This window comes from Heloderma suspectum, chromosome 2, assembly GCF_057233095.1.
Source record: "Heloderma suspectum isolate Gila_16-S chromosome 2, 16-S_ref, whole genome shotgun sequence".
Lineage (NCBI taxonomy): Eukaryota > Metazoa > Chordata > Lepidosauria > Squamata > Helodermatidae > Heloderma > Heloderma suspectum.
Window position 1 is genome coordinate 52556005 of NC_139459.1, and position 24076 is coordinate 52580080.

Genomic DNA, 24076 nt, shown 5'->3' on the forward strand with positions numbered 1-24076 from the left:
CTTTTTTTCCTTTTCTTCTTCCTAGAATGTTGTATTAGGACTTTGTTGTATTAGGACTTTGTACTGAGGACTTTGGAGCATGTTGTTATATTTTCAATTTTTTGGTTTTGTTATGTTTTTGTTTATTTGTTTTGTTTTGTTGAAACTCACAATTAAAAAATGATTTTAAAAATTCAGCTCTCAAAGAAAGGGAGGGAAGTCAAATTCTTCTTTAACGCTACAAGTAGAACAGCAAAAATCAGCATATGGCCAAATAGCCAGACAGCATTGGTGGTAAACAATGGATGTTTACACTCAACTTCCTCAGTGCTATGGGTAGCTAAGATTAGGTGAAATATTAACTTGGAACCAAGTTAAGGCATTCACAGCTTCAATTGAAAACAGTGCCAACAACAGAGCCTAAAACTAATTGCCTGCACTTAAATGTTCTCCCCTGTATTTGTTTTTGTATATTGTAATGGTACTGCAGTTGTGGAATGTGATAAAATGGTAAGGCTGGCTAGTAATGGCTGAAAATCATAGAATCATAGAATAGTAGGGTTGGAAGGGGCCTACAAGGCCATGGAGTCCAGCTCCCTGCTCAATGCAGGAATCCAAGTCAGAGCATCCCTGACAGATGGCTGTCCAGCCTCGTCTTGAATGCCTCCGGTGTGGGAGAGCCCACCACCTCCCTAGGTCATTGGTTCCATTGTCGTATTGCTCTAACAGTCAGGAAGTTTTTCCTGATGTTCAGCCGGAATCTGGCTTCCTGTAACTTGAGCCCATTATTCCGTGTCCTGCACTCTGGGATGATCAAGAAGAGATCCTGGCCTTCTTCTCTGTGACAACCTTTCAAGTACTTGAAGAATGCTATCATATCTCCCCTCAGTCTTCTCTTCTCAAGGCGAAACATGCCCAGTTCTTTCAGTCTCTCTTCATCAGGCTTTGTTTCCAGTCCCCTGATCATCTTTGTTGCCCTCCTCTGAACCCTCTCCAGTTGGTCTGCATCCTTCTTAAAGTGTGGTGCCCAGAACTGGACACAGTACTCCAGATGAGGCCTAACCAGTGCTGAGTAGAGGGGAACTAGTACTTCCTGGGATTTGGAAGCTATGCTTCTATTAATGCAGCCCAAAAGAGCATTGGCCTTTTTTGCAGCCACATCACATTGTTGGCTCATATTCAGCTTGTGATTGACAACAATTCCAAGATCCTTCTCGTTTGTAGTGTTGTTGAGCCACGTATCCCCCATTTGTAACTGTGCATTTGGTTTCTTTTTCCTAGGTGCAGAACTTGGCATTAATCCCTATTAAATGTCATTCTGTTGTTTTCTGCCCAGCGCTCCAATCTATCCAGATCACTTTGAATTTTTTTTCTGTCTTCCAAAGTATTAGCTATCCCTCCCAATTTTGTGTCATCTGCAAATGTGAGCAGCATTCCCTGCACCTCCTCCTCCAAGTCATTAATACAAATGTTGAAGAGCACTGGGCCCAGGACCGAGCCCTGTGGTACCCCACTTGTTACCTCTCCCCACTTTGAGAAGGTCCCATTGATAAGCACTCTTTGAGTCCGATTCTGTAGCCAACTGTGGATCCACCGGATCATTGTTTCATCTAGCCCACTTTGAGCTAGTTTGCTCATCAGGATATCATGGGACACTTAGTCGAAAGCTTTGCTGAAGTCGAGGGATGTGATGTCTACAGCATTCCCACGGTCCACAACGGAGGTTACTTGATCAAAAAATGATATCAGATTCATCTGGCAGGACTTGTATTTGACTAAAAGTCTTGTTTTAGACAACTTGTTTTTGACTAAAAGAAACTAAAGGATTATATACTTACAAACCAGTTCTATGTAGTGTTAGGTAACAACTAAAAAGGATAGAAGAGCAACCCTGTGGCCCTGGGAATGCACCCCAGGGACTATAGGATTCTTCAGAGTCCCCCTCCAAGGCTACAGACACGTCTATGACCTTGGAAGGAGAACTCTTGTATCCAATCCCTCCCCTCCCCTGCCCCATCTCAGCTGCCATGGAAAGATCCACACCAGCTGCTTCCTGAAATTTTAGATGTGGCCTTGGAGGGAATTAAAAGGGGATGTTCTGGTGGGTTTGGTGGGGAGGGGATGGGATACGAGGAATCCTATGGCCTGTCCAGCCCCAGTCCAGGTCCCACCAGTGCACCCTCTCTAGAAGGGCTCAGAGGTCCATCTAGCAAAAACAAACATGGAGGACAGAAAGGCACAAATAGCCTCCATCCTTCTTCTACCCTGCTGGCAGCAGCTTGGCAAGGCATTGGAAACATGGAAGCCTCGGAATTTGGGGGCTTTCATTTCATGAGAGCACAACCCAGAGGACTGCACCCTAAAGCTCGTAATACTTCCATGGATTTCATTCTTGGGGGTACGTTCCCATGCCTGAGTTGGCTTCAAACACAGTGAAATAGTATAATGATGACTTACATTTGGACCTTAACTTTGGTAGATGTGCCTCTATTTTTAGAGTGTCTGCAGGGCAGAGCCAGGGAATCTCAGCAGTAGTGAAATAGGCAACTGAGCAGTGGTGTGGATTCTAGGACATGGGTGGACAGAAAGTAGATTTCCAGATGTTTTAGATGTCAATGTCCACCATTTCTAACCATTGGCCACGCTGGCAGGGGCTTCTGGAAATTGAACTCGGAAACATCTGGAAATTTACTTTCTGCCAACCCCGGTTCTAGGACATTGCTGATAAGCAGAGGCTCCTGTCAAGAATCTCACAGCACAGGGAGAAGTGGTAAATTGCTATAGACAAGGAGCCACAGGAAGTAGCAAACTGCAGTGAAATTACTTTATGGCCCAAAGTCTGATAATGAACCTGCTTCCAAGAAGATAATACCACTGGTTGGTTGATTTATTTATTGAAATTGTTTCTATCCTGTGCTTCCTGAGCTCACGGTTGCTCACAGTAGCAAAGAATGTTAAGAACAACATAGCTTAATAAAATCAATTACAATTTAAAAAAAAACATCATAAAAACTCTCCCAACAGCAAATCAACAATTCAGCCAGATCCTTTGCAAAATAAGGATGTTTTGTACCCTCTACAAAAAGCAGTAAAACAGCTAAACATCTCTGCACCTCCTATGGAAGAGAAATGATAATGAAAATGAAAATAAAATCATCAGCATCATCCAGAGCCTGAAGAATTGCAATGAAGGTCAGGGGTGCAAAAAGCGCAACCTGTGGGCTGCAGGTAGACCCCCAAGCTTTATCTGGTGGCCCCCCAAATTCCCAGCATCTGCCACAGCTGAAAAAAGGGGGAATAATGCTCTAGGAATAGGCTGTATTATTTCTGCCATAATCATTCCTAGAGCATCCTAGGAAGCATTGCTCAAAAGTTCCTAACTAAGAGAACTAAGCTAGTTTCCCCCAGATCTGGTTCTCTCCAGATCTGCTGAGAGTTTCTTGAAAATTTGTGTGTGTTTTGTTTGTTTTGATTCATGAATGCTCTACCAAGTTAATTTCCCCAGGTAATGACTGTACATTTTAAGTTCTTGCTTGTGTTTAATAAATTCCCCTGTTATTGAAAAAGCCAGTGTATGCGTGTCATTGGTTTCCTCCTGCCAGTCATCCTCTTGCAAAACTTAAAGGGTCCCTGAAACAAATATGCGTCCTGAGAATGTGCACAAGTTTGTACCTGTTCTAGAGGAACACATTTGTTAACACTCGGGTCACTGCTCCCTGGGCATTGCCCATAGGTGGGACCGAGCCAGGCACTCCAACAAGAATTTGGGTCCTAAGCCACTCAGGGCCTTAAAAGTCAACATCAGTATCTTGTAGTAGGTTCAAAAGCAAATAGGCAGTCAGTAAAGATCCTGGAGAAAATGTGTACTATGACTCTAGCTTTGCATGTCACTCAGTAACTGAGCAGTAGCATTCTGTACAAGCTGAAGCCTCTTCAAGGGCAGTCCCACACAGAGCACATTACAATAGTCCAGAGACGAAGTTATTAACACATGAATCACTGTGACAAGTGATTTCTAATTTATGAATCACTGCATGAATGACTAGTGATATTGACTCTCTATTGCTAATTTTCCTTTGTGAGTAAAACCTATCCAAAGTCTACCTTTCTTTAAACAGAATGATGTAGCCCATTTTCCACAGTATAATGCATAATGCACTTTCTCCTCACTAGATCATTTTCCCTCACTGGATCACCTCCCTCCCACAATCTCTTATGGCTCCTCCACAGGGATTCTCCAGGAGCCATACTCTGGTTTCTCTCCATAGCATGATCTAATAAATTTGGCTAATGAAATGCCTCCTTTCCTTGGGCAAATTACAATATGATGTTTTAGTATATTTCTATAACAATGATAATTAAGCCTATACACTAATAGTGAAATTCTCCAAGCAAAGGTGGTTAGGTAGCCAAAACCAGTATCATTCTTGCATAAGAGAGAGGTATCAGAAGGTTTGAGTGAACCACAAAGGTTGCAAGGTACAAAAAATCTGTAGAAAAAAAGCCAGGGGTGTGTGACTGAGCATGCTCAGTGGGCAGATAATACTATCTGACAGTTGGAGGAGGGAAGTGAAAAGTGGGGGAAGAGGGAATGGAATAGAATATCCAGGAAAAAGTCATGGCTGGCTGGAACCCAGCATTTTGTTGCACGTCCCCTTGTAATTTATAAACCTTTATTAGCATCATACACATAAAATAAATAATTATTACTACTTCAATTCTCTACAATATTAATACTCAAATAATCCTCAGACTTTGAAAGATGGGGTTGGGATGTGTGTTGTGTGTCCCATGTGTGAGCCAGATGTTAGAGTACCAAGATAAAATTCTTATGTAAATAAGCCCAATATCTGTAATAGAATCTTAAAATGATATGGGGGAGAAGGAACTACAGACATTCAAATTAAACTCTACCAGTTTCACCTGGAACTCCCCTAGGACCACTGGGTACACAGAAAGAAGGATACAATTACCTGGTTTGCACATCACGCTAAGCCACGAGGAGTTGTTATTGTGGTTGGTTGCAGGGTGGCTTAGTATGACATCTGAACCTGAAGACATTTTTTAGTTCTGGGTTGTTTTTCTCAAACAAATCACCCTGAGAACCCATGGCTTGCAGCAGGGTCATTTAGGGTGCCTTGTTCTCAGGTGGCTTGTTGTGATATCTGATCCCAGCAGCGCAGTGTTATCAGGAGTTGTTGGGTATGATTGGATAACCACCTGGCAAGAGTGACCCCCCCCTGCACCACTCCTCCAGTCTTGCTAGTGCCACCACCATTCTCCCTCATCCCTTCTCAGAGCCTATGCCTCAGGATAGATCTTTTCCCCATAGAAATCTTGAAGAAAGGACACTGGAGAGTGTCTTGACTGTGTTCACATTTTTTTCTGGTCCTGTGCAAGTGTGCAGATAGGGATGGGGGAGTGAATGACATTTGAGATTGCCAGGATTCTCCAAACATTTTCTCACCATTCGTCTCATACCTGATTCCCATTTGCGTTTGTGATTGCTGCTTTCTCTGCATGAATGGGAAACTTGTGCAAAATGAGCAGCGATCAAATGGGAGATTTGCAGATATTTCCCCAAATCTGTGCAAATCTCCTCAAATGTCCTAATTTGTTCAAATTTCCTCCATTGACTAAAGCAGAGCTAATTCAGTCTACTGGGGAAATTTGTGCAAATTAGGAAATTTGTGCAAATTGAACTGGGAATTGGAAATGAGACGAATGCAAGCATATGCTTGACAATTTCTGAATATTTTTGGTGAACACATGCTTATGCTCATGCTCACGCTTGGAGCTTCGAATAGGCATGCTCGCATGTTTTAGGAGCAAAAATGAAATTCTCATATGTCTGAAGTGAATGTCAGCTGCTAGGCACTTTGTGTATTTCCCCCCTCAGTTTTACTGCTCTGCCTTGAAATTCTCCCCTCCATTTGACTGCTCTGCCATGATATTTGTGTATTTTTAGCGATCTGCCTCACTTGTCTGCTTGAAATTTGTTTATATTTACCAATCCACCTCATTTGTCTACCTTGAAATTTGTATATGTCTACCCACTCAAACCCTGCTCTGCCCTGAAATTTGTGTATGTTTAGCAATCCCACTCACTGCTCTGTAACCCTCATGTACATCTAAAAGCTAGTGGAGGGAAGTGACAAGCATGAAGTTGAGCTGGGTGGGGGAGCAGGAAGCAGCTAGTGGCTGCAAGAGAGAAGGAGCTTTAGGGGTAGGTGTTATTACTTCAGTAGAACATGAAGCAGCCTTATTTTTAAAGGTGTTTGCTAGCAAGGGAAGCACTGAAGTGGAGGATGAAAATGACAAGGACATTGACAAGAGGAGGATATCGGTGTCAGGGTGGAAACTGAGCCCATATTGCCCCAGAGCAGTTCTGATTCCGAGGAAGAACAGCAATCCGTGGGAGAGGAGCTCGCTCATCTCTCACAGGCACAGCAGCTGGCAGAGATTCCTCCTGCCAGCATTCCTGGGATAGATAGCGACCCTGGCAGTGAGAGAGCGCTGGGGGGGGGGGCTTGCTGGACGCTCGGCACAGATGCAGGGAGCGACGACAGATGGAGGGTGCCGAAAGGAGGTGTTCCGCTCGTTTGGCACTCAAACATCGGTCGTGTCCCAAGGACCCAAGGGAAAGAGGGAGGATCTCTCCCTAGCCCATATGTTCAGAGTCTTCCTGCGGTTCTCCTTCAAACGGGGACCAACTGCCTTACCTGGAGCTGAGGCTATGCTGCCAGTGCAGTTCCTTGCTTAGTTGCTAGTGATTAGTATCTGTAAGAGTCATAAAGTAATAAAAGAATAAAGCCTTGGAAAGAATCCTCGTCGTCTGTGTCCTGAGTTGGCTATTGGAGGGGACTGTAAGAGGCAGCTAGGGTGCTCCTGACAATCGGTATACTTGGCTATATAGTGGGCAGATGGCCTTGCACACTTGCACAAGACCCTGAAAAAATTGCAGATGCATTCCCATGTTCATAAGGGGACAGAAAATTATTTCTCTTTTGCAATCTGATGCAGGAGGGTGGGGGGAATTTTGTTTGGGAAGCACCAAAGTGGAAGATGAAATTGCCAAGGATATTGACAAGAGGGGGATATGGCTATGCTGCGCTCAATAACAGACAGGCAGTCTTGCAGTCCTGCACACTTGCACAAGACACCTTTTTTTTTTTAACGTTTTCAAACATGTTCCCACATTCATAAGGGCTCAGAAACTTAAATCCCTTTGGTAATCTGATGCAGGAGTGGGGAGAGTTTCCCTCATGAGCTGACAACCCCAGCAGACCAATTGTTGACCAATGTAGGGAACAAGGAAATGAGGATTTCTACCACAAAGCCCCCTGGGATATATGCTGGTGGTGGCCAGGAGGACTGAGAGGGATGGTGGGAGAAACAAGCCATGGCAAGCTGCCATGTGGGTGATTGTCTGTTGGGTGTAATGGACAAGGCACAAACCCACCATGGATTATTCTCAGGGTAGCTTAGCATGATGTGATGTCTGAACTTGCGCAATGGTCAATGTCCCTGTATTTGAAAACATAAAATCCAACAGTTACTCAGAACTGTTTCTATCCTGGGTGAAACAAAACAAAAGTTGGCCTAATAAAGGTATTACACTAATATGTATTATGTATGAAGTAGCTGTAACTGATTTAGATAAAGGAATTGTTTGGGTCCTGTATGCCTTGAAAGTCATAGTTATTCTCCTCTTAATTGTTGTATGTGGAATTGCTGATCTAAGAAGCTATCCATAATAAATTGAGTGCAGATTTATATATTGTACTCAGGAAACCTTTTTTTAAATTGGAAAGCTGATAAAATAATTTTGTTAAGATCAAATATCAGCTAACAATTTATATTAATGTTTGGCTTGGCATTATGTTGCCAAATCCTTCATTCTTCTGCATTTTCAGTTTTGCTGTACTGTTGTCTCAGAGTCATTGCTTAGCTCATGTTCAGACATGTTCCTCATGGAGCATATTAGACAAAGTTGTATCCGACAATAGAGAACATAGCAATCTGAACACTCAACTGAAGTCAATGGCCAAACTTCTATTGAAATACATCAGGACCACACCCTATGGGTTGAAAGACACCAGACTACTGAAAATTACAGGAGTTCAAGGCAGAAAACTGTAATTTGTACTCCATAATGTAAGGAAAACATTGAGTGTACAGCAAAAAGACATTAAAATGGACTGCATAACCAACTGCCAGGAGTCATAACATTGCAGATAGACAGAAAAACTGCCTCTGTGGGATGATATCCTTAACATCAGCCTGCCCCTGTGTCCATCTGCAGTCCTTCTGACCCTTCCCTCTGGAGGGAAGAGCCAGGAACCTGGCTGCATAATTAACTCCCAGGGGCGAGAAGACCAGTTTATCCCTAATTATATTATATAATTAGGGATAAACTGGTCTAACAATTATATTTGTGTGAACTTTTAAATGTGAGCTGGTTGGAGGTGGGGGGCAATCATGGCTGAAAAGTGGAGCATAAATATAAAATAATAAATAAATTTAAAAGGAACAATTGGATAAGCTTAGAGAAGTGAAAAATATATGCAGAATTGTGTTAAAATCTTAACATAAAGGTTTAATTTTAGACCATAATCAACACTGTCGACTCTACTAAATAATGTCATTACTTCAAGAGAGAACTGATGGAGCAGGATCTAAGTGAGCAGGTCTACAGAGCCTAAGCCAAACCTTACCAAATTCCATACCAGATTTCAATTCCCTTTGTAATGCTTAATACAGAACAGGTGTATGTGATGGGGAAGTTTAAAAACTGATCTGCTTTTGAGATAGTAATCTGATTATAATAATTTTCTTATAGTTGCTATATATTATAAAGATAAGGTCTGCCATACATGACCACATATATAACATGCATGCACAGAAAGAGGGAGATGAAACTTTAGATTCTGCTTCATGCAGATAGTTGACAAAGTCTCAAGCATCAAAAGGAGAATAAACATTTTATTTATTTAGATTTCCATGCCAGCATAAAATCTTTTACCGGTTACAACAGCACTATTTCATATAATTCAACCTGGAGGAAGTAGGTAGAAAGAAGTCTCTCTCTCTCTCTCTCTCTCTCTCTCTCATATAATACTAGAACTTGGGGTCCTCTTATGAAACTGATTAGTAGGAGATTCGAGACAAAAGAAAGTACTTTTTCAGACAAGTAATTCAATGTGCCAGATTTCTTGCCATAAGATGTGGAGACGGCCAACAGCTTAGGTGGCTTTAAAAGGGGGTTAGACAAATCCATGGAAGATAAGACCATGGAAGATAAGACCAAGATAAGACCACTAGTCATGATAGCTATATGCTACCATCAGTCTCAGAGGCAGCTTGCCTCTAAATATCAGTTGCTGGGGAACAGTGGCTGGAGAAGGCTATTGTTTCCATGCTCTGCTTGTAGGCTTCTTAGAGCAGGAGTAGACAGAAGGCAGATCTCCAGCATGGCCAATGGTCAGGAATGTTGGGAGTTGAAGTCCAAAACATCTGGAGATCTACTTTCAGCCTATCCTGGTCTTTGAGGCATCTGATGAACCACTGTGAGAAGACAGGATGCCGAATAGGTCCCATCCACAGGGCTCTTCTTATGTTCTTATCCTCACAATCCTGTGAACTGAAAAATTTTCTCCCTAATTTTACAGATGGGAATTAAATTTGGTAATCTATCTTGTCCAAGGCTACCTAATGAGTCCACAGAAAAGGAAGGACATAATCTAGCCAAGTTTAAGCAGTGATCCTATGCCCCCTAGACTGTGTCTGGGGGGGGGGGGGCTTCAGGTTTTTCAGTTTCTGGGATCTGAGGTTGGAAACAGGGCTCTGACCTTGGAGCAAAGAAACCCTACTCCTCATAGCCAGCATGGTTCTAGCTATGAATCTGTGCCTGGAAACGGAGCACAGAGATGGGGAAAAGGGGGTGGTCCCAGGGGCAGGGAGGGGAGGAGACCAGGGAAGCCGCGGTATGCAGCTTCCTATGCTCACCCCAGCCTCCTTCCCTCCTGCTTGAAAGCACTGCAGCTAGATAGGTGAAATTGCCCATCTAGCAAAAATGCAGGATGGCCCAAACATGGAGGCAAGGATTGCTGCCATGCTGTGGTTGCCCTGCATTGGATACTTGGCAGCCTCCAACTTTTGATGCCACCGACTAACTCCATAGGATTGTGCCCATAACCATTCAATTTTCCAACAGAAATCAATGTAAGCAAAGCCCTGCTGGATCAGACCAAATGTCCATCTAGTCCAGTGCTAAACTTTGGAAGAATTGTGCTTGAAGAATTAGAACCTAGATCTTCAAAATAACAACACACTTGCTAGACACTATGACATAATATTGGATCAAGGTACTTAAATATTAGTATTAATGCTGCATTCTTAATAAGACTCAGTAAGACCCAACTCAGTAAGACATGTATAAAATTGCCATGTAAGAGTCATCCCAGAATTTAGCTCTCCAAATACTTTTATATTTTATAAAATTATTAAAAAGCAAAGATTCACAAAAAGCTAGTGTACCCACACACAGAGAAAGTAGTTTTACATGTCACCAAGAGCCCATGCTTAACAAACTGTGGGTTGCTGAAAAATCAGCGGGAGTGAGTGCACGTGCGGGTCCACTTCTGCTTTGATAAACTACCCAGGGACCTCCCATCCCTGGGTTGTTTATGTGATATCTGAACTCAGAACTCTGGTTTGTTGGGGGTTAACAATCAAGAGTTTGAACCCATTGCTGAACTGTGAGTTGTTGCTGAAGTGTAAATTGGGTCTTACATTGGGTCTTAACTTTAAAGATAATAGTGCTTGGAGATGCCAGTTCTTTTGAGGCTTTAATAAATAAAGGCAACAAACCATTTAAGGGTGCAATCCGATGGATGTTTAGAGAAAAAAAAGTCCTACAATTCCCAGCATGGCCCAGCTAGCATGGCTGGCTGGAGGGATGTTGGGAGTTGTAGGACTTTTTTTTTCCTGTCTGAACATCCATAGGTTGTTGTGGTAGTTCGTTGTTGTTGTTCAGTCGTTAAGTCGTGTCCGACTCTTCGTGACCCCATGGACCATAGCACACCAGGCCTTCCTGTCCTTCACTCTCTCTCAGAGTGTGCTCAAGTTCATATTCATTGCATCGGTGATGCTATCTAGCCATCTCATCCTCTGCCGTCCCCTTCTCCTTTTGCCTTCAATCTTTCCCAGCATCAGGGTCTTTTCCAGGGAGTTTTCTCTTCACATTAGGTAGCCAAAATATTTGAGCTTCACCTTCAGTATCTGTCCTTCCAATGAGCACTCAGGGTTGATTTCCTTTAGGATGGACTGATTTGACCTCCTTGCAGTCCAGGGGACTCGTAAGGGTCTTCTCCAGCACCACAGTTCAAAAGCATCAATTCTTCAGCGCTCAGCCTTCCTTATAGTCCAGCTCTCACAGCCATACGTTACTACTGGGAAAACCATAGCTTTGATTAGACGGACCTTTGTCGGCAAGGTGATGTCTCTGCTTCTTACTATGCTGTCTAGATTTGCCATAGCTTTCCTCCCAAGGAGCAAGCGTCTTTTAATTTCATGGCTACAGTCACCGTCTGCGGTGATCTTGGAGCCCAAGAAAGTAAAATCTGTCACTGCTTCCATTTCTTCCCCTTCTATATGCCAGGAAGTGATGCGGTCAGATGCCGTGATCTTAGTTTTGTTAATGTTGAGTTCAAACCAGCTTTTGCACTCTCCACTTTCACCCTCAACAAGAGGCTCTTTAGATCGTCTTCACTTTCTGCCATTAGGGTGGTATCGTCTGCATATCTGAGGTTCTTGATAATTCTCCTGGCAATCTTAATTCCAACCTGTGATTCATCCAACCCGGCGTTTCTCACGATGTACTCTGCATAAGTACATCATGAGATAAGCAGAGGACAATATACAGCCTTGTCGTACTCCTTTCCCAATTGTGAACCAATCGGTTGTTCCATGTCCGCTTCTTACTGTTGCTTCTTGACCCTCGTACAGGTTTCTCAGGAGACAGGTAAGGTGGTCTGCTACTCCCATCTCTTTAAGAATTTGCCACAGTTTGTTGTGATCCACACAATCAAAGGCTTTATCGCAGTCAATGAAGCAGAAATAGACATTTTTCTGGAATTCTCTTGCTTTCTCCATGATGCAGCAAATGTTGGCGATTTGATCTCTAGTTCCTCTGCCTCTTTGAAACCCCGCTTGTACTTCTGGTAGTTCTTGGTTCACACGCTGCTGAAGCCTAGCTTTGTTGTTAGTAATGCTTCCTAAGGCCCACTTGACTTCACTCTCTAGGATGTCCGGCTCAAGTTCAGTGACCGCACTATCATGGCTATCAGGGACATTCAGATCTTTCCTGTATAGTTCTTCTGTATATTCTTTCCACCTCTTCTTCATGTCATCTGCTTCTGTTAGGTCCCTGCCTTCTTTGTCCTTTATCATGGCCGTCTTTGCACAAAACATTCCCTTGAGATCTCCGATTTTCTTGAAGAGATCTCTAGCCTTTCCCATTCTGTTGTTTTCCTCGATTTCTTTGCATTGTTCATTTAAGAAAGCCTTCTTGTCTCTCCTTGCTATTCTCTTGAAATCTGCATTCAGTTGGGTATATCTTCCCCTTTCTCCCTTGCTTTTCACTTCCCTTCTTTCCTCAGCTACTTGTAAAGCCTCATCAGACAGCCACTTGGCTTTCTTGCATTTCTTTTTCTTTGGGATGGATTTACTTGCTGCCTCCTGAACAATGTTATGGACCTCCATCCATAGTTCCTCAGGCACTCTGTCTATCAGGTCTAATCCCTGAAATCTATTCATCACCTCCACTGTATATTCATCAGGGATATGATTTAGGTCATACCTGAATGGTTTAGTGGTTTTCCCTATGTTCTTCAATTTAAGCCGAAATTTTGCAACAAGAAGCTCATGATCTGAGCCACAGTCAGCTCCAGGTCTTGTTTTTACTGACTGTATATAGCTTCTCCATCTTTGGCTGCAAAGGACATAATCAATCTGATTTCGATATTGACCATCTGGTGATGTCCATGTGTAGAGTCGTCTCTTGTGCTGTTGGAAAAGAGTGTTTGCTATGATCAGCGTGTTCTCTTGGCAAAACTCTATTAGCCTTTGTCCTGCTTCATTTTGTACACCAAGGCCATGCTTGCCTGTTATCCTGGTGATTTCTTGACTTCCTGCTTTAGCATTCCAAGCCCCTATGATGAAGAGGACATCCTTTTTGGTGTTAGTTCTAGAAGGTGTTGTAGGTCTTCATAGAACCGATCAACCTCAGCTTCTTCGGCCTCAGTGGTTGGGGCATAGACTTGAATTACTGTGATGTTGAATGGTTTGCCTTGGATTCGTACTGAGATCATTCTATCATTTTTGAGATTGTGCTCCAGTACTGCTTTTCCCACCCTTTTGTTGACTATGAGTGCTACTCCATTTCTAAGGGATTCTTGCCCACAGTAGTAGATATGATGGTCACCTGAATTAAATTTGCCCATGCCTGTCCATTTGAGTTCGCTGATTCCCAAGATGTCGATGTTCAATCTTGCCATCTCATGTTTGACCACCTCCAGCTTACCTTGATTCATTGATCTGACATTCCAGGTTCCTAAACAACATTGTTCTTTACAGCATCGGACTTTCTTTTCACCACCAGACACATCCACAGCTGAGTGTCCTTTTGGCTTTGGCCCAGCCGCTTCACTCTTTCTGGCGCTACTTGGAAATTCCCTCTGCTCTTCCCCAGTAGTATACTGGACACCTTCCGACTTGAGGGGCTCATCTTCCGGCGTCATCTCTTTTAGCCTTGTGATACGTTCCATGGGGTTTTCTTGGCAAGAATACTGGAGTGGGTTGCCATTTCCTTCTCCAGCGGACCACATTTTGTCAGAACTCTCTGCCATGACCTGTCCATCCTGGGTGGCCCTGCATGGCATAGCTTATGGCTTCACTGAGTTATGCAAACCCCTTTGCCACAACAAGGCAGTGATCCATGAAGGGGAAACATCCATAGGATTGCACCTTAAATCACTGTCTTATTGGTTAGGATTAGTAATAAAATAACAACAACAAAATATGCAGTGGTAATATCTACAGAAAGGGGCCGCGGTGGCTTAGTGGTTAAGACGCTGAACTGCAGACTGGAAGGTCGGCAGGTCAGCAGTTCGAGACCCGGGTTCCGCGTGACGGAGTGAGCTCCCGTCTTCAGTCCCAGCTCCTGCCAACCTAGCAGTTCGAAAGCAAGAAATTGCAAGTAGATAAATAGGTACCGCCTTGGCGGGAAAGGTAACAGCGTTCCGTGCACCTCGGTGTTCAGTCACGCCGGCCACATGACCACGGAAGCGTCTTTGGACAGCGCTGGCTCTTCGGCTTAGAAACGGGGATGAGCACCGCACCCTAGAGTCGGACACGACTGGTTGGGGACACCTTTACCTTTAATATCTACAGATGTACTATAGACATGAATAGTAGGTGGAGCACCTTCAGAATCAAGAACGTAATAAGCAGGAAGGCAGAGCCAGGTTAACTCAGACAAAAGTTCAATGATCAGAAATAAAATGCATAAAGCTCTAGGCAGTTTATATTCTTTAAAAAGCACAAGCATTAATTCTGATTATGTATCTGTAACCAATCAAGGCATTATCTATTCTCGTTAGCAAAAATAAGACAGTAATTAGAAATGAGTGGCAGTGTTAAGAAAACAGTGAAGATAATAGGAATGCAAAGAACCAATGTGAGGATCACAACCTAAGGACTACATTCTGCAGACCAAAAGAAGGCAAAGGGTAAGAAACCACGTATTCTGAGGAAGCACTGGAAAATGACACAGGTTAGCTTGTACTGAAGTTTAGTTTGCATGTCATGCTTGGTTTTGATATAGCTGTAATCTATGTTTTGGGTGTTAAAAATAAATCCTTGATCAATATGTATTTTAAAATATGTATCGTCATTTAGATTTTTCCTGTAATATACCCACTCCTTGAATATGCCATGTAAGCTTCTTATTGGCAGTAGCCCTCTTTACAAGCAGTAGCCCTCTTTATATATTGCAGTATATAGAAAGAGCATTTTTTTTTTTTATCAAACCTCTGCCAGTTGCTGTTGCAAAGAGGTATAATGGAACCAGCCATGGAGAAGATTCTGCAATGCCCTTGAATGCAGGCAGACCTATGAGTGACAAAAGTCTGCTATTGTCAATCTCTAGGAATGTATTGGTAGTCAGCTAAAGATGTTGCAGGTTGATTTCATCTGTCTGAATATTCAAGGTAGTCTAATGAATGTAAGAGCAACATGAAACACCTTATTGGATGTTACGGTGAAATTTTAAAATAGTGATACAGAACTATAAAAACATGTAAAATAGCAACAGCCAAGATGACAGTATCATAGAATAAAAGAGCTGGAAGAATTGTAAACATCTTAAACAGGCTAGTCCACATAAGAATCCGAATATTATTTCTTACATGGGATGTTGTCCTACATACTGAGTCAGTATTCTTCTTGCCGGCTGCAACATGGGGTGAAGTTCCACTCATCAGAAGCAGTACTGCCTTCTTTCAGGTAAAAAACAGAGACTGCAGGTATTTGAAGTTTTTTGACCATCCTTCTGTTTTGGAATCATCAATTTCAACTCCCAGGTCATCATACAGCAACATTTTCTTTCTAGTTCAGAACATTCTGCACAGGCCTCAGGCATAGTGCTTGATGCTGAAGAAAGAGCCACCACTTCAGCCAGGGTAAACCCTGCGTCATGGGCAGCATGAACCAAACACCCCTCTTCCTCTTAAAATAAGAGTGCAATCATAAGCAGGCTTACTTGAAAGTAAATGTCATCAAAACAAATAGGACTTACTTCAGACAAAATATGTTTAGGATGGGACCATTAAAGTGAAATCTAACAAGGGGAACTAGGCTCTCCCTCCCGGAATACACTTTGCCCCTTCCCCAATATTTTTCTGGTGCCATCACGACTAAATATTGTTTAGAGTTGTGTGCCCACTATAAGAGTTTTTAAAAATCACAATGGGTGCAATCCAGTCCACCACTGGTCCAGCACCCTTACAGAGAAGATTCCCATAGTCCTAACAGAACTCTGTTTCTTTCTGCATGCCCTGATGTCTTTGGGCCAGTTTGCATGATCATGGAAGGGGAAATAAGCCATGGTGACTTAATTCCCCACCGTGCATGCCAGTTGCATGCTGGGAGGATTAACATAATTACCCTCTCTAGCATGGCTTGTCATGTCATGTGAACCCAGTCAGGGTGGCTTGTTGTCATGGAAGCAACATATGCTGTTAATGTTTTTTCATTGCATTTTGTTTGGGGCAATAAGAAAAAAAATAAAAGAACCCTGTGGTTAGAGATTTTTTTAGAAGACTCACAAGTGGTTTGTAAGAGGCATATCATAAGCCAGAGAAAGAATTCGGCTGCCCTCCATGAGTAAGAAATGGAAGAATTTTTGTCTTTAAATTGGTTTTCATGAAGCAATGAAATGGGATATAATCCAGAGATCTTGTTAACAAATAATAACAACTATTCCACTGGCTACAATTGCAATTGTTATTTTATAACAAACGCGCTATATTTATATTGTTCATTCAAAATTATACCACTTTATAACTACATGGTTCCTTTCTTTATCTTTTGTACAGACTGTGTTATGGGAACCTTCTTTGTGTTATCATGCCATGGGTAACAAGCCACCCAGAACCCTACAACAGCCCATGGGTTCTGGGGGGCTCATTACCAATGGGAACCAGCCACCCTGGGCAGGTTTGCACAACATGAGAAGCCACGCTGCCAAGGGTGCCCCAGCATGCAACCAGCATGCATAGCAGGGGAAATAAGCCACCGTCATTATGTGAACCGGGTCTATGTGTGCACATAGGTGGGTTGGGTTGAGGGTAGGAAGCAACATCTGGGAACCCTGCACATATAGGCATTGCACTTGTGATTGGGTGGATTGCACCCACAGTTTCTGTGCTAGTATGTGTCAGGGTTGCCTCTGAGCATACAGAGTGCCAGAGCAGTTCAGATTCTGAGGAAGAGCTCCAACACGTGGGGGAGGAACTTTCCCAGGCTTCAGAGGCACAGCTGGATGGAGAGGCCCTCCGTTCACACTTCCCTGTAAGTGACAGCGAATGGGGGGAGGCAAGGGAAGGACAACCCGAACTCTTAGGCGCAAATACGCAGACGCAGGCACGAGCAGGAAGTCACAGGGGCTGAGCTTAGGCGCTCTGCCCGATTGGCTCTGCATCAACAGCTGTGCCTAGAAATGTCACGGGAGAGGGGGAGAGTTTCCCCTCCCACCCCCTAAGTTAAGAGAGTTTGCCGCCTTTTCCCAAAAGCAGACCAACTTTCGTAGCTCCCCTTTGAACTCCTTGAAGGCTTTTCCTTTGTCGTCTGTGAGTCTCTAGCAATTTGCATCTGTATGCCTCATTAGGGTAATGGAATTAAAGCCTTGGAAATGCAGCCTCTGGTCTGAGTGTTGATTTTGGCTGTTGGAGTTTTCAGCAGGGCAAAAGGGGAATCTTGGCAGTATGGAAGGTTATACTTCCATTTATTTATCACTCACCCTCCCTCCAAGGAGTTCATAACTGTGTTTTAGCCTCACAATAACCCTGTGAGTTAAATTAGGCTGAGAGACCATTATTTGTCCAAAGTCACCAAGTGAGTTTTACAGTTGCATGGTGGTTTGATTCAGGATCTCAACCTTAAAATTCGAGCCATTGTACCACACAGTGTCTGGGTTCACATAACATGATAACCCACACTCAGTGGTTGAGTGTGGGTTGAGTGTGGGTTGTTGTTGAACTGTGGGTTATCGTGTTGTCTGAACCCAGCCACACTAACAAAGCATGGCTTGTTAACCACAAACAACCCACAGTTCACAACTCAACAACAAACCATGGGTTCCCAGAGTGGCTTGTTCCAAAAACATAAGCCACCCTGCAGAAAACATGCTGGGTTCAGACAATTTAATAACCCACAGTTCAACAACAACCCACAGTTCAACAACCCACACTCAACCCATACTCAACCACTGAGTGTGGGTTATCATTTTGTGTAAACCCAGTCAACATCTTTTATTGATCTATGAACTGGGAGGAGGAGGGGAATCTCCACTATTATCTTTAATCACTGATTGGAGATAACAGTGAGGATTCTTCTCCCTGTTGTCCTTCAGGCAGTAGGTCTTTGGGAAGGGGGGTGAGGCTTGGTGGTTACCATCCCTGCCATATGGAGTATAACCCTTCAATCTGGCTCTGAAAAGAATTGTGTTAATCTAAAACAGCAGTTTCTATTCCTTATGGCTACAGAGGAAAGTTTGAAAATATATGAGCAGTTTCTCTCAGTCAAAAGTCAGAGTGAGCAAGACTTTCAGAATGGTGAAAGGTAGGAGCCCTTTAGTTCCGGTATGCTCCATATGGGTACAGTTATTTATGGATACAATGTTTCCTAGATTCTGTTGATTGATGCCCAGGCCTTGTACTAAAGCCCCCATCCATCCCATGTCTTGCAAAATTAACAAAACCAAATATCTGCAAAAACCAACTGTTGGAATTAGAATTTAAGTTCTTTGGATGCTTGAGTTTATGAAGTGTATAGTCCAAAATGGAATGATTTTTTAGATATCACTAGTAGGGGAAAATAAGGATTTTTAAAAGAAATTATCTAAAAATTTGAGAACCCCAAATGCTAAGATCCATTAACATCCTATTTTTGGCAGCCATGCAACAGCTGGGGATATGAGAATGCTTTTCTGGGTCTGAAGTTCAAAGTAACAGATGATCAACAGATACAAATGGACTTGCAGACTAAGGATGCAGTCCTAAGCACGTTTACTTGGAAACAAGTTGCATTAAGAATGTTTTTCATGTATATATACTATTTGTGTGCACATGTGAATTCTGAACCATTTGTCCACATGATGTTAATCCAGGATAGAAACTGGAGAAAACCCAAGTTTAAATCAAATGTACATTCTAGTGGCACAATCCAGCCAAAGCTAAGGATATTTAAGTCCCATTGTTTTCACTGGGAATGTTAAGCATCTGTTTGCTTTTCTCCTGTTTTAATCAATTGGATTTCCAAATGCTAACTTTGATTGTGCCCAGGGTATTATATTTGAATTACAAGTGTGGGAAATTGAAAGGAAACACTGTCACTTGTTAAAATGGCCTAAATCAATAGAACTTCAAATAAAAGTATAGGATTGAGGGTAAAAAAAAACCCTTAAGAACTACTAATCTGAGGTAAAGCAAATAAAAGGAACAGCCCCTGTTTTGTGTATTTCCAGATTATGGAAATAGAACTGAGTAAGTGCTGGTTTTTATATTTGCAAAAGGACAGCAACCCTGCTTCTCTGTCTCTGCAGTCTCTCATGAAACCAGAGATCTTTAAGCACCAAGCATGGCTAAACTTAATTAAGTCTGAGTTAACTCCTCCACCTTCCATTGTGAGACTAGGGTGAGGGTTAGCAGCAACATCCTTTTTTCTAGCCCCCTCCTGCCTCCTACATCCAGCCTGATGAAGAGTCTTGATGAACTCGAAAGCTTATTTCTTTGATAACCATTTAGTTGTTGTGTTTTACCCTACTGCCACTTTGGGTTGGTTGGGTTGTTGTATAGTGGGCCAGGTTGACTACCTGCATTTTTTTAAACTGCGAAGTGATTCCGATTTAGAACTACATCAATGTGATGGTGGAATGCACAGGCAGACCTACAGGGGGCAGCGGGAGGTGTGACACTCAAAGCACAGGCAGCTCAAGTTGCTTGCCAGGAACGTGTTAAGCGCTGGGCTCAAAAGATGATAGGCAGGCTAAACTGACAGCCTAAATATCCCCAAACCATTTCTGGTCTCCTGTCTTGCAGAAACCTACCAGAGTTTTGGCAAGCCTCAGGGCGAATCATCCGCAGTAAACGAAATGTCCCCCCACCCCGGTTTCTCCTTATGACTGCAATCCAATTCCTCAGAAGGAAGATCCACTGAGAACAACTTAGAACTCGATCCCGACTTAACTGCACCGAGGAATACGAGCGCCCCTCTCTCGGGCGGTGTCTGGGCTGAAGGCGAGGGAAGACAGGGCTAAGTTTTGTTGTTTTAAAAAATATTGCACTGAAGCATTTTTGTAGGCAGTTCATTCCCTTCGTTGCCCTTCTGCACAAACCACAACTCCCACGAACTGCTGCTCCTCCCTTTACACGTGTAAAGCAGATTCTGTGCGCGTGTGCCTGTGCGCGTGGTTGAAAGCGCCCCATCGACTGGCTCCCAGCAAACCGCCTGTCTGAGGCGGGCAGCAGCGGCGCGCGCTCGCGCTCTCACTTTCTCTTGGCAGGGCACAGCCATCAGACGAAGCGGGAGGAAGAAACATTAACTCCAACAGCTGTTTCTTGACCCCGGCTGTCAGTCTGCCCGAGCATACATTTTTGGAGAGTCCTATTCGGGGAAGCAAAAGAGGGAGTTTTCGGGTGCGGGGTGAGAGAGCGAGAGAGGTGGGCTGGGCGACCCCAGGGGCTGCAACCCCCGAAGCAGCAGAGGCGGCGCCGCTCGCGCTCCGCAGGCAACCTCGTCCGCCTCTGCTGTGCGCAGGGCTGGAGCGAAGTAACTTGAAAGCTCCCAGCTCGGCTCCATTGCCTGCAGCCCCCCCTCCCCCTCTCCCTCTCCCGGCGCACGCGCACGGGCGCGCGCGCACACACACACACACACACACACACAGCCGGCGCTAAGAGCCGTAGCTAGACTACAGTAATTCCCCAGCATGGGCGGCTTGAAACTGCTCAGGCTGAATAGCATTTGCTGTTCCGTCCCCGCGGCCGCCTCCCGCCGCTCTTGCAAGAGCAGCTCTCTCATTCTCCTGGAAGTTGTGCTGACACAGTCTCACTGCCACACGAAGTTTGTCAACATCAAACTTCTCCTGCGCGCAAGGAACGCTCGCCTTCCGTTGGCGTTTGAGAGAGCTGTGGCAGGTCGGCGCGGCAGCAACAGTTCCCCACGGCACCCCAAGCTGTGGCGTAGACACACACACACACACGCGGAGAGAGAGACAGACGCGCGTTTGCCTGACTTGAGTGAACACCCGCAAGCTCCCTGTTTAGCAGCACTGGCCCAGTAAACTGGCCTCACGCATAGGAAGCACAAGAGCGCGAGCCCCAGAGATTTCATTGCGTCAACTGCTGAAAGGTAGTTTTGTCACGTTATTATAGCCGCACCTAGGGAAAAAGGGGGCTTTCCATGGCAAAAGTTGGTAGGCATCTAAAACTACAACAGGCGCTATATTATGAATAGTAATAGGGCAAAGTCAGATACGTTGTTTCCCAACAGACAATAGAAGTTGGCTACCCAACTGAACACAGAGGGGAGAGCTCAAGAAGTATAGTCTCATGATTGCAGTGCGACTGAGAAGAAACAAAACTTTGCAAATGGATAATTTCTTGTTAGAGTGAAGGAGCAGTTGCTTCACCTTGATTAACCATACAGCAGAAAAAACTTCAACCAAGTCCTTTTCTTAATCCGAACAGGTCTTGTTCACACTGCAGCTACATGATTTTAAAGAAGATGTCATTTTGGTGTTTCCCCAAGACTTCTGAATACTGGTGAAAGGTTAACTTTTGTGTTCCTTGAATACACGGTCCTATGCAATGTGGTCAGCAAAAATAAAAATTATTATCATGTTTTACAAAGCTCAGACCTTAACATAAGACCTTGTCATAAATATGTTGGTGAGGGGCAACAAGACTGCCTCCCCCCTCGAAAACCCATTACATCTTTCTAAGTGACTCAAAACCATAATGTTGGAAAACCTATTAGGACACTATTGTTTTTAGTGACATGTTTGCCCTTTCAGAAGTTTTCCAGATTTCATAGTCCTGTAGCGCTTTCCCCAACCTAGTGTCCTCCAGATCCTGGGAGCTGCAGTCCAACACATCTGGAAAGCACCAGGTTGGGGAAGGCTGATCTAGTAGTTGCTATGTTCATTGGCCCAACCTTTGGGAGCACTTGCCTGAGGACTTGCGGAGGACTTGCTTAGCTTAAAATACATGTGCAGTGGTGCTGTCAATTAATGCTCAGTAGCAATATGTGCCTTTTTTAGAATATTGAAGGAAGGACATATTTCTATTTCATCAATTTGGATATCTGGAATATGTAACCTTATCCTTTACAGCAATCAGTGCCAAAAGAATACTTCAAAATAAGAAAAAGATAAAACGAACAAGTTCAAATGATATCAGTATTATGGAAGATTCAGATTAAAAAGACATATAAGTACTGTTCAGACATCCCCTCTGAATGCAAGGGAGAGGAAAGGGGTTGCAACCATGGGCCTTGCTGATACTCCCTATACACATTCATTGTCATATCTGAAAGAGCTTATATGTATACAAACTGCACACACATAGGCTTCTCCATATGGTTGAGGACCCTGCCTATTTCCTGTTTGCACTAACCAAGCTGCACACACAGATTTTGTTGCAGATAGGGTATTTCACACATTATGCTGAACATGTGTAGGGAACAGGGCCAGCAGGCATGCTCCCATCCATGGATGTGCATTCAGACAAAATCTGAACAGTGTTATAGTGATAACAATTTCAACTGAGGATGTCCAGTTTCATTTGCTTGTGATTATTGTTGGTATAAGGAAAGCCAGGGTGGCTTTGCCTTGAAATACAAAATATATTTCAACAGTGGATGTGAATTGGAAGGAAATGCCATCACTACACTTCTATTTAATGACATTTGGCATAAGGAAGAGAGAGTAGGCATGTCTGCACAGCTTGCAAGGTGGAGGGCATTTAGTTTCTGCCCAGCCAAATTAACCATTCTTCATTACTAACAATTATATCTTAATTATATTAATAATTAATATATTATAATATATATATAATTATATCTTAATTATATCTTAGATGCCACCCACCTTACTTCCTTTGGTAGAGGCTCTCAGAGTAGGGCTGCTGAAGATGATCTCAGGGTCTGGGCAGGTGTATATGGGCAGGTCGAGAGCCAGTGTGGTGTAGTGGCTAGAGTGTTGGACTGGGAGTCGGGAGATCCGGATTCTAATCCCCACTCGTCCATGGATGCTATTGGGTGACTTTGGGCCAGTCACAGACTCTCAGCCCAGTCACAGACTCACAGGGTTGTTGTTGTGAGGATCAAATCGAGAGGATTATGTACACTACTTTGGGTTCCTTAAGGAGGAAAAGAGGTGAGATAGAAATACATAAATAGAGACAATCCTTCATATCAGGTCGGATCCTATAGGTATCCAACCTGATCTTGCAGATACTTACCTTGCTCTATGAGCATGTATCCTGATCCTGCAGATACTTACTGTATCACCAGTGAGCATCCATTCTGTTCCTGCAGCTACTTCATTCTGTGACCTTTTATCCTGAGTCCTGCAAACACTTACCAGTATTGCTCCAGAGACTTTTCACCTTAAAACTGCCTTGATGGTGAGCTTGCCAGCAGGGTAACTGCTAAAGGTACGAAGCCAAAGGGGTTGTCTTTTTGGGAGAGCCACTTTGGGTGAGAGGGCCACCTTGCTTGTTAGAGAAAAAGGAGGATGGAATTTAACTTATAAAGTTAAATTTTATAAACTCATAAATTTAGTTTAAATTTATAAGTTTAACAAAATTGCCTGTCTATATTGTACATCTTCTTTAGCTGACAGAAGTATTGCCCTCGGGTAAGAGAGATGAGTTTTGGAAAGGGAAGGAGAGAAGCAGGGAGCAGCCACTGTAACAATAGAGAGCAGAGGGAGATATGGCAGGAGAGGCAACCAGGTCATTATAAGGGAAGGGACTGCTACAGGGTGTTGTATACTTCTGGACTGTCCCTCATTTCAGAGAGTCTGAGCTGCTCTGGTGATGGCTCTCCTGGGTTGAAGGTACTGTTCCTGAATGTCAGGTCAGTGTGGGAAAACAGCAGCCATCCAGGACATCCAATTATTTCTTTTTTTTATTCAACCAACAAGTTATTTCTTGTTTTTAAGTGGTGAGTTTTAATGTGTTCATTATAACTTTGTTATTTTATCTGTATTTTATTATTTGCCCCCTTGAGCACTATTTTAGAAGATAGGAGGGAT

General features: G+C 43.5%; 2 protein-coding genes across 3 annotated transcripts in view; one reads left to right on the forward strand and one right to left on the reverse strand.

The window, feature by feature from the left end:
• Positions 1-8408: 8408 nt before the first annotated feature.
• Positions 8409-23543, reverse strand: LOC146352248 (uncharacterized). Its single transcript, XM_084833579.1, has 2 exons — positions 22907-23543; positions 8409-21619 (listed from the first exon to the last, which is right to left on the reverse strand). Exon 2 carries the CDS (start codon positions 12796-12798, stop codon positions 11833-11835), a length of 966 nt encoding a protein of 321 aa, XP_084689705.1. The 5' UTR covers positions 12799-21619; positions 22907-23543; the 3' UTR covers positions 8409-11832.
• Positions 20277-24076, forward strand: part of ATG10 (autophagy related 10) — a 202950-nt gene continuing 199150 nt past the window's right edge. Inside the window, exons 1-2 of one of the 2 annotated variants that reach the window (XM_084833587.1) lie at positions 20277-21168; positions 21507-23474. The gene's annotated coding sequence lies outside the window, so the exon portion shown is untranslated. The remainder of the gene's footprint in view (positions 21169-21506; positions 23475-24076) is intronic. The other variant, XM_084833589.1, reaches the window with a different exon arrangement.